This window comes from Metopolophium dirhodum, chromosome 7 (genome assembly GCF_019925205.1).
Source record: "Metopolophium dirhodum isolate CAU chromosome 7, ASM1992520v1, whole genome shotgun sequence".
In the NCBI taxonomy this organism is placed as follows: domain Eukaryota; kingdom Metazoa; phylum Arthropoda; class Insecta; order Hemiptera; family Aphididae; genus Metopolophium; species Metopolophium dirhodum.
Window position 1 is genome coordinate 1,525,548 of NC_083566.1, and position 15,545 is coordinate 1,541,092.

General features: G+C 27.5%; 1 protein-coding gene across 6 annotated transcripts in view; it reads right to left on the reverse strand.

Moving 5' to 3' along the window:
* Positions 1 to 15,545, reverse strand: part of LOC132948138 (prestin) — a 90,071-nt gene that overhangs the window by 66,395 nt on the left and 8,131 nt on the right. For 2 of the 6 annotated variants that reach the window (XR_009664998.1, XM_061018467.1), the window contains exon 1: positions 1,957 to 2,415. The exons of 2 other annotated variants lie outside the window; for them this stretch is intronic. Coding sequence is in view for 3 of the 4 variants with exons in the window: in XM_061018467.1 (XP_060874450.1) it covers positions 1,957 to 2,060 (104 nt within the window). In the remaining variant the exon portion in view is untranslated. Of the gene's footprint in view, positions 1 to 1,956; positions 2,416 to 8,614; positions 8,657 to 15,545 lie in introns of those variants that run through there. 2 more of the 6 variants (XM_061018468.1, XM_061018470.1) reach the window with 1 other exon arrangement.

The window sequence follows — 15,545 nt, forward strand, 5'->3', positions numbered from 1 at the left end:
CTTAAAAAGTAATTTATATTATACGAGTTACATCTTTGTATTAAGTATATTCATTTTTGTAATACCTGAAGATAATTTATTTATTAAAATGATGAAATTTCTTAAACTTATAAAATCAGCTTGTGCAATATTTTTTTTTAATTAAAAAAATGTTAGTCATAAATCTTTTAATTAAAATGTATTTCAAGTAATACTGTTTTTATCGCCTATGAATTTAACTTTCCACTAATAAAGTGCATTAAAATATTTAGTGTACTTACCTACCTATTGCACGTTACAAAAGAATCATTATACCTATAATAGTGGTATACCATTATTATTTTTAGAACGCTGTATGTTTTTTCGTTTTAATAAATATCCTGAATACCCATGCTCCGTTTAGAATTAGTACAATTTGTTTATTAATATGCTATTAAAATTGAAGTTTTAAATTACACGTATTTCCTACATTTTACAATGTATTATTTATATTTAAAATCTATCTACAAAATCTACAAAATGGTGTATAAAATATAGATTCTCAGCTTGATTCTAAACATTATAAAATACATTTGAAAGCTTAATATCTACAGTTAAGAGTTATAAAAGTATTCTACTAACTTTTTGTTTTTATTGAACAAATTATTATATAAAATAAGCTGTTAAATATCAATGATCAGTGTCCAGTGATACACAAATTAATCAGTGATATGTGCAACAATTTACATAATAAATATACATCTCTTAATGAAACTAAAAATAATACAAGTTATTTAACAAAGGCATTATGGTTGTACCTATTTAAAAACGTATATTAATAGAAATGCACATTACGTATATTATTAAAAAAATATATTTAATAAGTTAAATAGAAATTAAATGTTAAGATGAATAATTTAAATAATTGTCATTAAAAAAAAAATAAAAGTTAAAAATTAAAATATTAATAATTAATACATTTGACTTTAATGATTTATTTTCACCACAATATAAATTATTTTAAGAAATCCTAGGTCATTATAATAATCCATGTCTCATACTTTCATCACATAATTATTAATTAGGTACCTATACCCTATATATATTATCATTTTTCACTTGTTAAAATAAAAGATAATAACTAGCATTAATTAGCATATTAAAAATTGTATTTCAAACAATATCGATGGGTAAATGTATAACGAATAAGTAAAACAAATGTTAAAAATGTTAATACTGATAGTAGCTTTATCAGACTTAGACGTAATAAAAAGCTTAATCATGACTGCGTGTTATATTATTATTTATTACACCTTGAATTTAAGTTAAATTTAAAGTTATTCTTGTTATATTATACTGTTTGACTATACAATGAAAATGTAAAAAAAATTATTTTAATAAACATTATGTATAATTTATATATTTTTAATTTACATTTAATAGCTTCTTCTAACAAAACTATTTAAGAATTAAATAAATATATAATATAAGAGCTCAGAGCTCTCCTAATTATAAATAGCAACCAAAATTATACAGATAGTAATTCCCCTTACTTTAATAATTTATAATTAAATATATACCTATTAAAATATTATAAATTTATTTTAAGAATGTTTTTTATTGGTTTTAAAAAAGTAAAAACTTAAACCATAGGTATAGTTTAAAATATATTATGTATAAAATATTTTATTAGAATCATAAAATATATTTTCAAAACTTACGTAATACGATTTTATACAACGATACATTTAGATAATAATTAATAAACAGTTGGGCAGATAGGTATCTACTGCATGTTTCCTATCTAATAATTTATGACAAGAGAATCAACATACCTAATAATTAAAATTCTATTAAAACGTACAAAATTAATAAAAATTAAAAGTTTAAGTAAAACATATCCATTCAACGAAATATTAGCAATTTTGCGCAGTTTTAAAACTCTGGTCAAGACAATAATATGATATTATCATACAATATTTTGGTCGGTATACGTACTTGTCATTATTTAACAACGACGTTTCGGAAGTTGCGTCGTCGAAAAACGTGCCGTATGTGTCCTTTTCGCATATCGATGTGTTTTCGCCGTTTCCGATCATCATAGAAAAGTGTATCGTATGTTAAAGTGTAGTTGATATTATAATAATATTATGCTGAAACGATTTCTGACGGTTATTCGCGTGCACCGAAATGTAAATGACAACTATTTGACAACATAGTAAACGTATAAATAAGATCGACGTACAATATATTATGATGTTGTGATCACGAGTTAATTCGATAACACGCGGAAACTTTCGACTATGTAATAATATTATATCCACTATCTAGTTATCGATATGAACTGTTAAGTACTCGAAACACGACACAAATAATATAGTACAGATAAAAATGCGGCCGCTAAAATACACAGAAATCAGAAGTTAAATTTACAATCATGAGACTGAAAATTCTGGTATACAATCTAATGATTGGTCTAGAATAACAAACTCCTCTATATAACGGAAATGAGTATAATATTATATTATATACCTATACAACAACCGTCGACCTTTGTTGTGATTGTGATTGTGTTTGTGTGTGTGTAGATAATTGTCCATTTCAAAGGTCGACGCATATAAGATATAAAAATATACAGAGTGATCACTGATCTGCAGCAGATACGACTATCTAACTTTTCTCTGACGTACCTATATAGGTACTTTAATATTTATATCTCCATTTGATTGCAGTATATCGATGTCAAATTCTAATCAATTTATATTTGAAAAAATATAAAATAATTACATATAATAGGTACCGCTAGTATCTATTGATGAAGAAAACAATTGTATTTTCAATCATTTACCTCGTTTTATTAAAACAAATCTAATGTTTCATGTAAATATGTAATGCATATTAACAAAAAAATACTATTAATCAATCACATCTTCTATTAATATTAGTATTAATAATAATCTGCAGTCACGCATTCTAAAGCCATAATATCATGGTACATTCATACCTACTCCCTAAATGTCAATACACTAATCAACTATTTTATCGAGCATGTAATTAGTTTAGGATATATTAGGTTAGATGACTAAAACGATGAATAATTATTATATATCACCCTGTATATGAAAATAGTACTTCTTTGCTTAACAACGCTTTGTATAATAAATGTATAATATAATTACATAAACCAACCTACATTTCGTCTAAAATAAAGTCGCTTCTTCAGAATTTAATTATAAAATTATATCATTACATAATGATGCGAAACAATATTTTCTTTATACACATATGTATTTATATTTAATAACAACAATAGTTTCAAATTAATCGATGAATCATTTGTAAAATAATCAGTATATTGGAAACTATGAAAAATTATTACCGTCTACAATATAATATGATGTAAATTATGCAGTAAAATAAATAATAACAGCATGTAAAACGATTAGATACAAAGATTATTAATTTATGCATATATTTTATGTTTGTGAAACACTTGACGAACAATAAATAATTTTATAATGGTATCGCGAAATTTAAAACTGGTATAAAAATGTTTATTGAACAGAACTCAGTTTGACGTAATATGTATGCCAAACATTATAGAACACATTTGCGAAATGTTATAATTTTTAATTTGAAAAATATATTTACGTAGGTATAATATTTATATTTATTACATTGTAGCTCTTCACAAAATAATCCATTCGTAAACGTACATTTCCCCACACTCAACCATTTCAATTGTTCAACTTTTTCCAACGCCAATATTTAGTGCTCCATTCCTGCCACCAATCCTGGGATTCCAGCTCAACCACAGCCCCCGCAATTTAAAAAAAAAGCTCTGAGTGGGGCGAAAGAAACGGCGTTTGTGACTAAATATTAGCGTTGAAAAAGTTGAAAAATTGAAATGGGTAGGGGTGAGAAATGTACGTCATTCATAACCAATCGTATAAGATGCATATTTTTTTTTTTAAAGACATAATAAAAACTCCTTAACTTTAATAATACTTAACCACATGTGCATGAATTCTTAATTTCAAAAGTTTACTAGACGATACTAGTTTATACTCAGCAGTTCATACTACTTTAAGCATTTAACTATAGCGTTATACCTTCCAGTATAACTACTTGTTCTACAGAAACATTAAAGAATTTCTAATACTCTACGTACAGAAAAAATGTCTACGAGAAATCTATTGGCGGTAGTCACCTAAATGGCTCGTCTATGGGCTGTGATATCTGTTCATAAAGAGTACCTACCTATGTTAAAATTCATAAGTCCGAGCTCTTGAAGAAGTTATAAACGAGTTTGAAGTTTTAAATGTTATATTGAAAATTTTTACAATTATTTGGACATTAGAGTTTTTTTAATTATAATATAAATCTATATTATATATACCTACATGAAAATGAGAATCTTTGATGCCAATGATCTCGGGAACCACTCATCCGATAGTCATGTGATTTTTTTTTTAAATGATAGAGTATATTGAGGAGAAGATTTTAAGCCAGTATCTTCAACCCCAACAGGTTGCAAAAGGGTAGCTCACACATGCATTATTTGTCAACTCGTGAAAATGTCAAATTGTTTTTGTTTATTTATAGGGTTGCCAGTGGGTTATATACAGTCTACAATTAATAATAATAATAATTTTCACATGACCAACGCCAGGCAGGACAGCTAGTTTATTATACATTACAAATATTGTTTTTAAATTATTAAGTTCGTGTTACTATATTATTATTATATTATGTAATAATACTCAAAGTTTTAATTTTTTAACTATTCAAATGTTTAACAAGGTTGTTAATTGTTAGTTCAGTAATAAACGAGCCATGTTAATTTTGAATTATTTTAGTGGTTTTCTGTTAGTTTATTAATATAAATATACTATATATATTTATCTCAAAAAAATTTAAATTATAAGTAAGCAATGAAAAGTTGGTTGCCGCCTCTCCTTAAAAATTTCCTGTGGTCAAACCTGCCCTGTTACTAAAATAAAATCAAAGTATTAAAAATATAAATAATAAATACAATCTTCTCTGCAGTTAATTTTTGTCAATTCTACTATTCTTACGGGCCGATTTAATTTTACTTCTATAAGTTATAACAATATTTATTACTCTAAACTGGGTTTGTATTTTTGCAAACATGGCTGAATGTACACATAATTAGATTAAAAATTTAAAAATAAGGCAAAAGTACTACATACGATTCACGAATAAGTTAAATGTATTTTAGGTGAGTCACTTAAACGAGTGTACTGGATGTGCTTATTGTAACTTTCAAAAAACAATCCTGATTCTAAAAATATTTATTGCTTTATTCAATTTTTTGGGAATTAATGCACCTATACTTATCTTATTATCTATAGGAATTCATTTGGAAAATTAGTTTAAAAATGTTGTTATAAAATTAAGTGATATTATTATACAAATATTAAATTTATTTTCTATAATCTCAATAAACATAATTTGATGTACGACGTCTACGTTGAAAAAATTGTGATAAAATCGTAATAAAATCAATGCAATCGTACAAACTTCTATATAATAAGATTAAAATAAAATAAATATCATTATTTTTAATTTTTACATAGATATTCAATATTAATAAGTATTGTTTGATGATTGTTCAAATTCATTATTTTAACATTAATTGTATTTTAGATTAATATTAGAATGGTTTGATAATAATAAGAATCACCACAGTTAATATTATCAATGCTTGGTAAATATTAGAAAAAAAGAGGATTTTCGTGTATATTGAATTACTTCAAAGTTCAAATTGCTATCATAATTTCAGTAAGTATTGGGATATGCTAGCACAGTTTTCAAGCATGCCATGAATCAAAAATTGGGTATAAGGTCGTTAAGGAAGAGTATGTTACTTGCAACAACGGTTCAATGATATATCTTTTGATACCTACCTACTCGTGTAGTATGCTACCAACCAACCAAAAACAGCACGCCTGTGATATTCTACCCACCGTAAAATGTCATCTACCAAAAACAGTGTATTATACCAAGGTACCTACTAATTAATTACAATTTATTAAACTAAAAATTACTTAATGTATTGCTGATTATCATCATTGTCAATTATTATTTAATGTTATATATTGTTATACGTCATATTATGTTGTTTTTACGTCATCCCAGAAAAGGTAAGTTATCGTTGACTATTGCGATGGATATTAACCAGTTATCATAATGGGTATTATAGTAAATATTTTTTATCTTAACGACTCAAGTAATAGATACTTTTAAATGAAATACAAATACATCACATAAATAAGAAAATAAATTACAATTTACAGCTATACCATATTATCCGGTAGGTAGCATAGTACACCAACAAAGAGTAGTAGGTAGCATACTACACGAGTTGTACTTATTTTTTTTAAACATTCAACAAGATATTATAAATAACTTAAAATCGATTAGTTTTAGATAAGTACAGTATAAAAACAATAAAAATAGTTAGGAAATATTATATGTATATTGTTTTCTTACTTTTTATTGTCACCTATATAATATATTGTATAAGTATTTATTTATTTATGTATTTGAATACAAAAAAAAATTTATACCATAAAAGTAAATAATGATCACTCAATTTCATAATTAATTCAAAATTTTTTTTTAGGAAGCCTGGGATGAGGATTAATTGGTTTGATAGATATTAGTTGGGTATATTTTACGGCTTTTAACAATTTTAGTACCCCCTACTATTTAGTTAGGTTAGGTTACCCCTTACTATTTAGTTCTAGTTTCGCTCATATGCTCACGATTCATGAATCATAAGTGATGACATATTATAATAATAAAATTAATAATACATAAATATCATGCTGACTGGGATAGAAAATTGTCAAACAGGTATAGGTAATGATTGTTACCACGTGCGAGAATTTTTACAGTTTACGTGGACTTACAGGCAGGATATCACTTTTCCACTATCCTCGATCCAGTCTTAGATCATTTAAATTGCAAATATCCATCAAAGAATTATGAAAAAATATAATTTACAAGACATTGTCAACTGGACAGACAAACGAGTTTGCGCTTTTTATCATTCTCAAGTCCAAACGCATAATTTAATATACCCAACAGAATTGGATCGAAAGAAATAATTTAAATAATATATTTCTGAGTGGGTTGAATAAAAAATTATATGTTCAAAAACGATGGGAGCATTTTTTGCTGTAAAACACTTGAGTAACTACCTATAGTGTTTTTATGTTCGAAAATAATAAATGATTTTAGGGGAGATTCGATTGATAATAGAACTATAGAAGACAGAAGTAGATTATGACTTAGGAAAATATCAAAGTAAAAATAATTTATCAAGATTTTCGAATAAAATTATGATCTTAGCATTCAACGAATAACGATACTCGATTTCAAATGGTACAAACGAATAACCAAGTAGCCAATTTATCATTAAATTACAACTAAAAATTTACCGATTCAAACATTCTAATTAAATGTATTAATTAATATGTTTTTTAATTTTAATAATTCGAAATTAAGTATAGGTACTTACATAGGAATAGTGGGTACCTAATAAGACGATTATTATTATTATGTATATGCGATTTTCACCATTAAATAAACTTTTTTAATACAACTCAAATAAGCACGAAAATATTAAATTATTAAAGAATACAATTTGTCGACTTCAGTTATGGACTTATGGTTACATTAAGAATAGCTGAGAAATAAGAATCGAAAGTAGTCAGTGCATGATAATTAATATTCAACAACTAAAGAGATACACTTTGCGCCGTTTATTGCGTTCATGAATACAACATTCATGCATGAATGTAATTTTTTAGTCTGCGCTATGACCTATGAGCGCACAAATTAAACTGAGGAAAACCTCTTATTGGTGAAATAGTGTTTGAGTACTAGTCCATAAAATATAATATAACTAATTGTAACAGAATTATATAAAAAAAAAGTGGTGAACGTTCTGCTGTACATTGGGTGTCAAGAGGAGTCATTATAGAAAAAACTTTAAATAATTGAAAATGTCTATAAACAGCTCAACACGACACATAATATTTTGAAAATGTTATCATGTATAGAAAATGATAGAATAAATATTTTGTGAAAATATCAAGTACTTACAGTTAATAGTTTTTGAATTATAACAAAATAAGAAACTCGTTGTATGAGAATTTGTTGATTTACGGAATATCTAATGTTCAACTTCAAACGCTCGTGAAAAAATTCTTTGACTTTCTAGTAAACTGTTTTTGAAATGTAGGAAAACTTATGAGGAATCTTGTATCAAATTTTCAAATCTTAGCCAACTATACATACAAATTTTTATATGAATTTCTAACTCAAAATAATTCTCAAATTTTCGTGATTTTGATGAGTTTTGTCAAAATTCTAAATATTGCATTTTAGATTGATTATTTGGCTACGTGTATATATTATACTCAACCACTTAAGTATATTGTTCTTACAAACGCGATACATATATACCTATATATAATTGTTTATACATGGGAAATTATATAATATAATAATAATAAGATATCATGAGTGGATCATGACGTCCACAAACATTTTATTCACCATAGGAGCGTATAGGATTCACCTTTGAGAAAAATAAAATCTAGTAACGACGAGAAAGACTTACCGCAAGTCGGGTCGATATCCCTCTCGATCGCTGTCCATACAACTGAAAACGCACAAATCGAAAAATTGTTATTCAGTTTAATGGGATAATTAGGAATATATTTATACAAATACAAAGCATAATATTAATATAATAGTTAATTAATAATGACAAGAGAGACGTGATGTTCTTTAGAATAGAAACACTAAACGGAGTAGCTGCAGGTATCTACACGCACAACCACTCTACAGTGCTAAATGCTATTATTACTATTATAACTTATAAGTGTCATTTTACTGCACAGTGATATTAATTTATTAAACATTATTGCTCATTATTGTTGAACCATAAAACGGCAACACGTGTATAGAAAATCCATTGCAACAAGAAGTACTTTCGCAAAAAATATTTTTTTCCGTGCGATGTATAATATATCACACATAGATACATAGGTACGCGCATATTCATCATTCATACATCAATAATATTATAACCTACATGTGCGTTGAGAACTCCAACACTAGACAAAAGTTTTGTCACAAAACACAAGCTGGATTCGTTGTCAATCGGCATCCAGCATATTTATAATAAAATCGGTTTCAAATTTTTGGAATAGTGCACACATGTCGTTTTCGCCAAAGAAAACTATCAAGATGTTTAATCGGGAAAATTTCACGCACTCCGTACATATACAATATCCATAGGTTCACGTGTACAGAATGATCTTAATATTGTGGACCGAGCAAAATTCCATTACCCCGAGTAAGTAAGAACCATGTGGCGTAGATACAGGGGTTTAAACCCGCCCCCCTAGAATACAAAAAGAGTTAATGAGCAAAGGAATATCGAATTTCTAGGACTCAAAAACGCATAACTTTTGACAATCAACAATCGAGAAATTGAATGGAATCCAACGATAAAATACTCCGGAATACATATAGATAGCAGACTACGGTTCCGATGACACGCCAACGAATCAGCGCAGAAAGCGATAACGTACCAGAGCCACCCTTAATCCAGTAATCAAACACCGCAGTCCGTTGCGAGTTCAGCTGAATATCAACAATATGTACAATGTACATTGTACATACAATTCATCGTTATGCACACACGCCCAGCATGGCCTCTAATTTTAATTACAGACTGAAATAAACTCGAGGCTCCAAAATAGCCATCCGAAGTCATTACCTTCTCCCCTTGATTTGTTCAGTACTCTACCATAGCAAGATTGATACAACTACAAAACATTCAACAAGCCATCATTCAAGATTCTAAGTCGGGACACGATTACCTATGGAAAATAGGCCAACCATCGGCGCCGGATGAAACTAAAAACCTCGTGAACTTGCCAGACATACCTAGAAACCACTTGGCACTTCATGAACACTTACCTCCTACTCTGAGTCTGAAGGCTAAAGCCCCGTAACTCGGAAAAAGGATGCAAGTATCCATCCAACTATCCTTGAAGAACCACTTCGACTTTAACTCTCCTCCTGAACTACACAACGAAGAACTAAGCACAGAAACGACGGCGGTCAGAACCATCCATCGATGACACTACCAGACCTCACTCAATAGTCTGCCGAAACGCCTCATTTATTATATTTCCCGAAAAATTGACAATCAGATCACGATAGGTAAAAGAATCGTCCAATATAAGATTGTATAATTATGTGTTTTTACATTTTGTTTTTTACTAAGACCACGCTTGAAATAACTTTACGTTTGGCATTGAGTTTCAATGTTAATAAAAAAAAATATTTAGGAAAACAAACAATTATTTTACCGTACATGTGTTATTATATAGGTACCTAAACGTACAATTTCATGAATTTTAAAATTATATCGTTATCTAGAAGTACATAGAACCATATTTCCAAGTCGGTCAGTTTTTAATTCACTTTTAAATACACATAATTTTCCAATAATACCCTTGGTACAGTATGGCAATCTTGAATGTTTAGTAAGTACTCGATTTATAACCTGTTCACAAGCTTCAGAAATATTTTAATTCATTTTACATCGTTACTTTTTACTTTACCTTTATCTATATATTTATTTAATTAAAACTGCACAGTATTTTTCCTCGTCGTTAATTATATTTTTTTCTTATATGGCATTTTGTAATTTTTTAGCTTGATCATACAACAATAAAATAATATGGTGTTCTGAGAAACACTTAGCAGTAAATAACCAAATTCCTGTAAAAAAATATTTGTTATTTAAATTAAAAATTATTAAGTACCCAGGTAAAAAATTTATATTTTTTAATTCATAGAGTTTTAGCATTTTGTTAAATAGTACGCTCAATTAAAATGTAGAATAATATCTACTTTCAAAGTTTAAAATCGTGTTTTTCACATTTAGAAGGAAATTGTATAAAATGTTTAATTTATTTATTTAACCTATTTATATAAACCGTGCCTACCATGCCTACTGTACAGTAGGTACATACTACAACAACAGTGGCAAATTTTGTTTTCCCGTCGCATCGTCATATACACCGTACTCTATCAGACCATTCAGGCTACTGCAGTAACAATAATAATAATCATTACTGTTATTATTTGAAAAAAATTCTTTTACGTTTCAAAGAATCAGTTTGTAAACAATTGAATAAATCTGTAAATATATATTGTATAATCGTTCTGCAATAATAATTAATAGCTGCATGCGTATTTTATAATTTCACCGTGTAATATTTACTACAGCTGCAGAAAATATGATATATTAATTACATATAGCTTTATTTTATTTAGTCGAAACTCTTTATCCTCGACCTGTAGAACATATTTTAATTCGAATTACGCGTTTAATGAGTTGTTTACCGATAAATCGTTTTTCATACCTATATAGCAATACATTTTTTTATAAGTAGCCATCAGCCTCTAGTATAAACTATGATAGCTTGACAATTACATAATAAAAGCAAAACAATACAAAATTAGGATTAACATCATATTAAATTCGTATATACTATATAATGAAGCCAGCCTCCAGTATAAAGGCGATTATCATTTTAATAGCTCTTTCACATAAATAAATTAAACCATTTCAATAGGTGGGTACTGGGTATCGTACACCAAATTTAATAAGCGACTCGTCAACGGCAGTAGGTTTTCCTATATACATATTACGTGGTAATACGTACATACGTGGTATAGACATTGTCCATTTCTGACACGACGTACCATTGTATCAGCGACAGATTAGTATCTACCAAACGTGGGAATACTAGTTAATTTTGAAGATATATTAAATAAGACACATATAAAAATTAAATTAAAATATAATACATTTTGCTTTACCAATGACCTGTTAGCCGCATACATGGAGCAAATTATGTAACGAGACTTTACTTAGGTTAGGCACACGTATTCGAAGAGGGCCAAAGGATTATTATTATTAATTTCATAAAATAATCAAACATAGTTATATCGGTACTTGTTATATAATATGATGGGACTCCGTGATAATACAGAAAGAATACACGGGTAATGTACACACATCTGAGTCCAGGCCCAGTGGCCACCTGGGGTGTATATATTATATATTAATATATTGTATATTATAATAAAATTTAAAAACTGTACAAAGGTGGTTCACGCGTCATGCCATAAGCCCATAACACATATAGTATTTACATATTATATATATTATATATTTATAATTTATAAATACTGCATCAATGCAGCATCTTATATAAATCTAAGGAGCAAAATAACAACGCGACACTCCTCGTAAGGTGATGTTTTTGTTTGGTGACAAATTAAAAAAACACGATTTATTTAATCGAACAATAATTGATGAAACTATATAGATGATAGGCTTTTTTAAAAAACTCAACTGTGTTGAGAGCTCATTAAAATTATATATAGGTACACCTAATTGTACTAATATATTATAGGCGTAATACATTGCATGTGTATAGGTACCTATTCGTAAGTTATATCTTCTATGCGCAATAGATAATAAAACCCTAAACATTTCTAATATCATATAATATGTGAAAGGCACATTTTCAAAAAAATACAAAGAATGAAAAATAAACTTTTTCACAATTTAAATTACGCGGTTTTCAATAAGTATAGGTACGTACTTACTAGGTAATATAGTACTATATAAATTATACTTGAAATAAAATGTGCCAATAAAAATACGACATTTTGTTTTTACCAATGCATGTTTTATGGCCTAGTTCATTGCTAACTTATCGGCGATTGTCCGGTCATGTATTCGTTTATAAACTATCAAGAACTTGGTGTACTACCTATGTATCAGTTATATAAATAATTTATTGTTTCCTTTATTTTAAAAAAATTATAAATTTTTTTTTTAAAGTTAAAATCGGATTAAATCAGACAATGCCAATAATATATATCCTGTTTCCAACAAACCATTATAATCAATAATAATTCACTATTATTATTTAAAATGTAATTATTTACGAATAATTTGATAACAAATTGTCAACTGTGTATGGAGTATAGTATAGGTACATACTACATAAGTCATATAATATGACGTATAAAATAAGCAATTATATAGTTACAACTTTTTAACATAAATCTATTCCATATATAAAAAGTATACAATAAGCCTGTATAACTGGTCTGATAATTACCTACCTTCAATTCTAAATTTGACAGTACCTACCTATTAACAGGTTAAGAACATAGTTAAAACATGTTCTATTAGTGCAAATACGAAATCAATTGTTTGTAAAAACCGACAAGCTATAATATTATGTATTTTATTTTAAGTCATAAAAATATATTAAATAGTCTCAAGATACTCAATCGGTGATTGAAATAATTTACCATACTATATTTATTTGAATTATCAAACAATTTGTGTATTGTGCAGTATACTATACTACTATTATAGACAGTTCAATTATAGTTGTAAGATGTCAATCACTCATATGACATGTAAGGTCCTTATGCTATAAACTGTATAAGTCTAAAATCTATAAACATAAAATAATTATAATAATTTTTAAATTTAATAGAACTGGATAACCCAAGGTTAGGTTAGGTTAGGTTAGGTAGGTATAAATAAATAAATATATATAAATATGGTACAATATACCTAAACAGGCTAAACATATTTTATAATTAATGTAAAAAAGCTCAAACAAACTATAATCAATCAAAAAGAAAATTACTAAATGGTATACCCAGCCCAATGCCTTTAGTCTCTAGACGTTCCAAAATTATCAACTCAAGAACAAGATTTGGTCATACTAACCTCACCCACATTCATATTATAAAACATATATAGTTTAGATGGTCCGCTATTTGTCAACGCAAGAAACATCCTCAACCAATACCTTCATCGATGGAGGAAGCACTAAGAGAACACAACCACACTTGGTCCACAGTTCTTCAAATACATCGGCATCGACACAAAAATTTTAAATTAAGAAAAAACTATACAACTTACCTTAAAATTATTTAAATACATAAAACTGTAAAAACTGCTATCACTTAGCCAAGTAATTACTAATTACAATTAAATTATCCTTTAATAATAATGTTAACAGCTGTATATAAACTGCGGCAAAATTAACCTTTTTCTAAAAGTTGATATGTAAACAGCGACAAAAAAAAATTTTACATTATACAGTCTGCGAGAAAACCGATAAGATACATTATACAAACTGTAGCAAGCAGTAAGCCAGTAAGTAATAATATCAAACGAAAAATATCTGAAAGCAATATAAACGAAATGCCATCTAAAATTATAAGAAAAGAATTTCATAGTTTAGGAAATGATACACAATTACTGACTAATGATATTTCATATATTTGTAGAAATTTATATATTGTAAAAAAACTAAATATCACCCACTATTTCCCAAAGATATTAATGAAGTACACGAAGTTCTAATAAATTTGAATATTATGACTAACAAAAATGAAAACTTTTTGATAAGGAAACAAATATAATTATACGTATTATACCTAATTAAACGATAAACGTATATATAGGTTATCGTATCGATATGTATATAGGTAGCTGTAGATATAGAAGGCATATAAAATAAAATGTATCTTATCGGTTTTGTCGCAGATTGTATAATGTAAAATTTTTTTTTGTCGCAATTTACATATAAACTTTTAGAAAAAGGTTAATTGTGCCGCAGTTTGCCATCTCCCATGTTAACACTACAGCAGGCTAAAGACCTAGTTATCGAAGCCTTTATTCTCAATAATAAATTGATTTTACAATGATGTTTTTTTTTTATTATTATTTTTTGTGTCTGTTATCATCTTTTAGGACAGTAAAAGTGTTTGGATATATGGATAATAAATGGATATAAGTGTTACTATGATACATAGGCTGACTAACCGTTTTCACACAGAATCGTTTTTCTTATACAATGATATTATATCATTGAATTCAAATTTAACACCATCCATTACAGTAACCCACTTGTAACCTACTATACAGCAGAGCGACATCCACTTACCAACCTTTTTAAAACCATTAAATGTCACTCTGCTGTACAGTAGGTTACAAGTGGGTTACTGTAATGGATGGTGTTAAATTTGAATTCAATGATATAATATCATTGTATAAGAAAAACGATTCTGAGCGAAAACGGTCAGTCAGCCTATGATATTACCAAGTATATTTGATGATATTATTGTGAATAATGCAATTTATATATAACTTATTTACGTGGAACCTTATTTTAAATTTTCAATCTTTAGTTAAAAAAGTTTAACATTTTATAAATTTTCAACTACAAAATAATTATTAAATTTGAAATTTAAAAATTTTGCCAAATTTAAAACTTTAAATGTTTATAAAAAAAAAACTGTGCCTATGTATTTTTAATATTTTTCAACTGCTATCGTAACATTATATCAGGAGCCTTGCATTAAATTTTCACGCTTTTTTACCCAACAAATAAAATTTTATTGATATTTATAGAAAAAAAAAC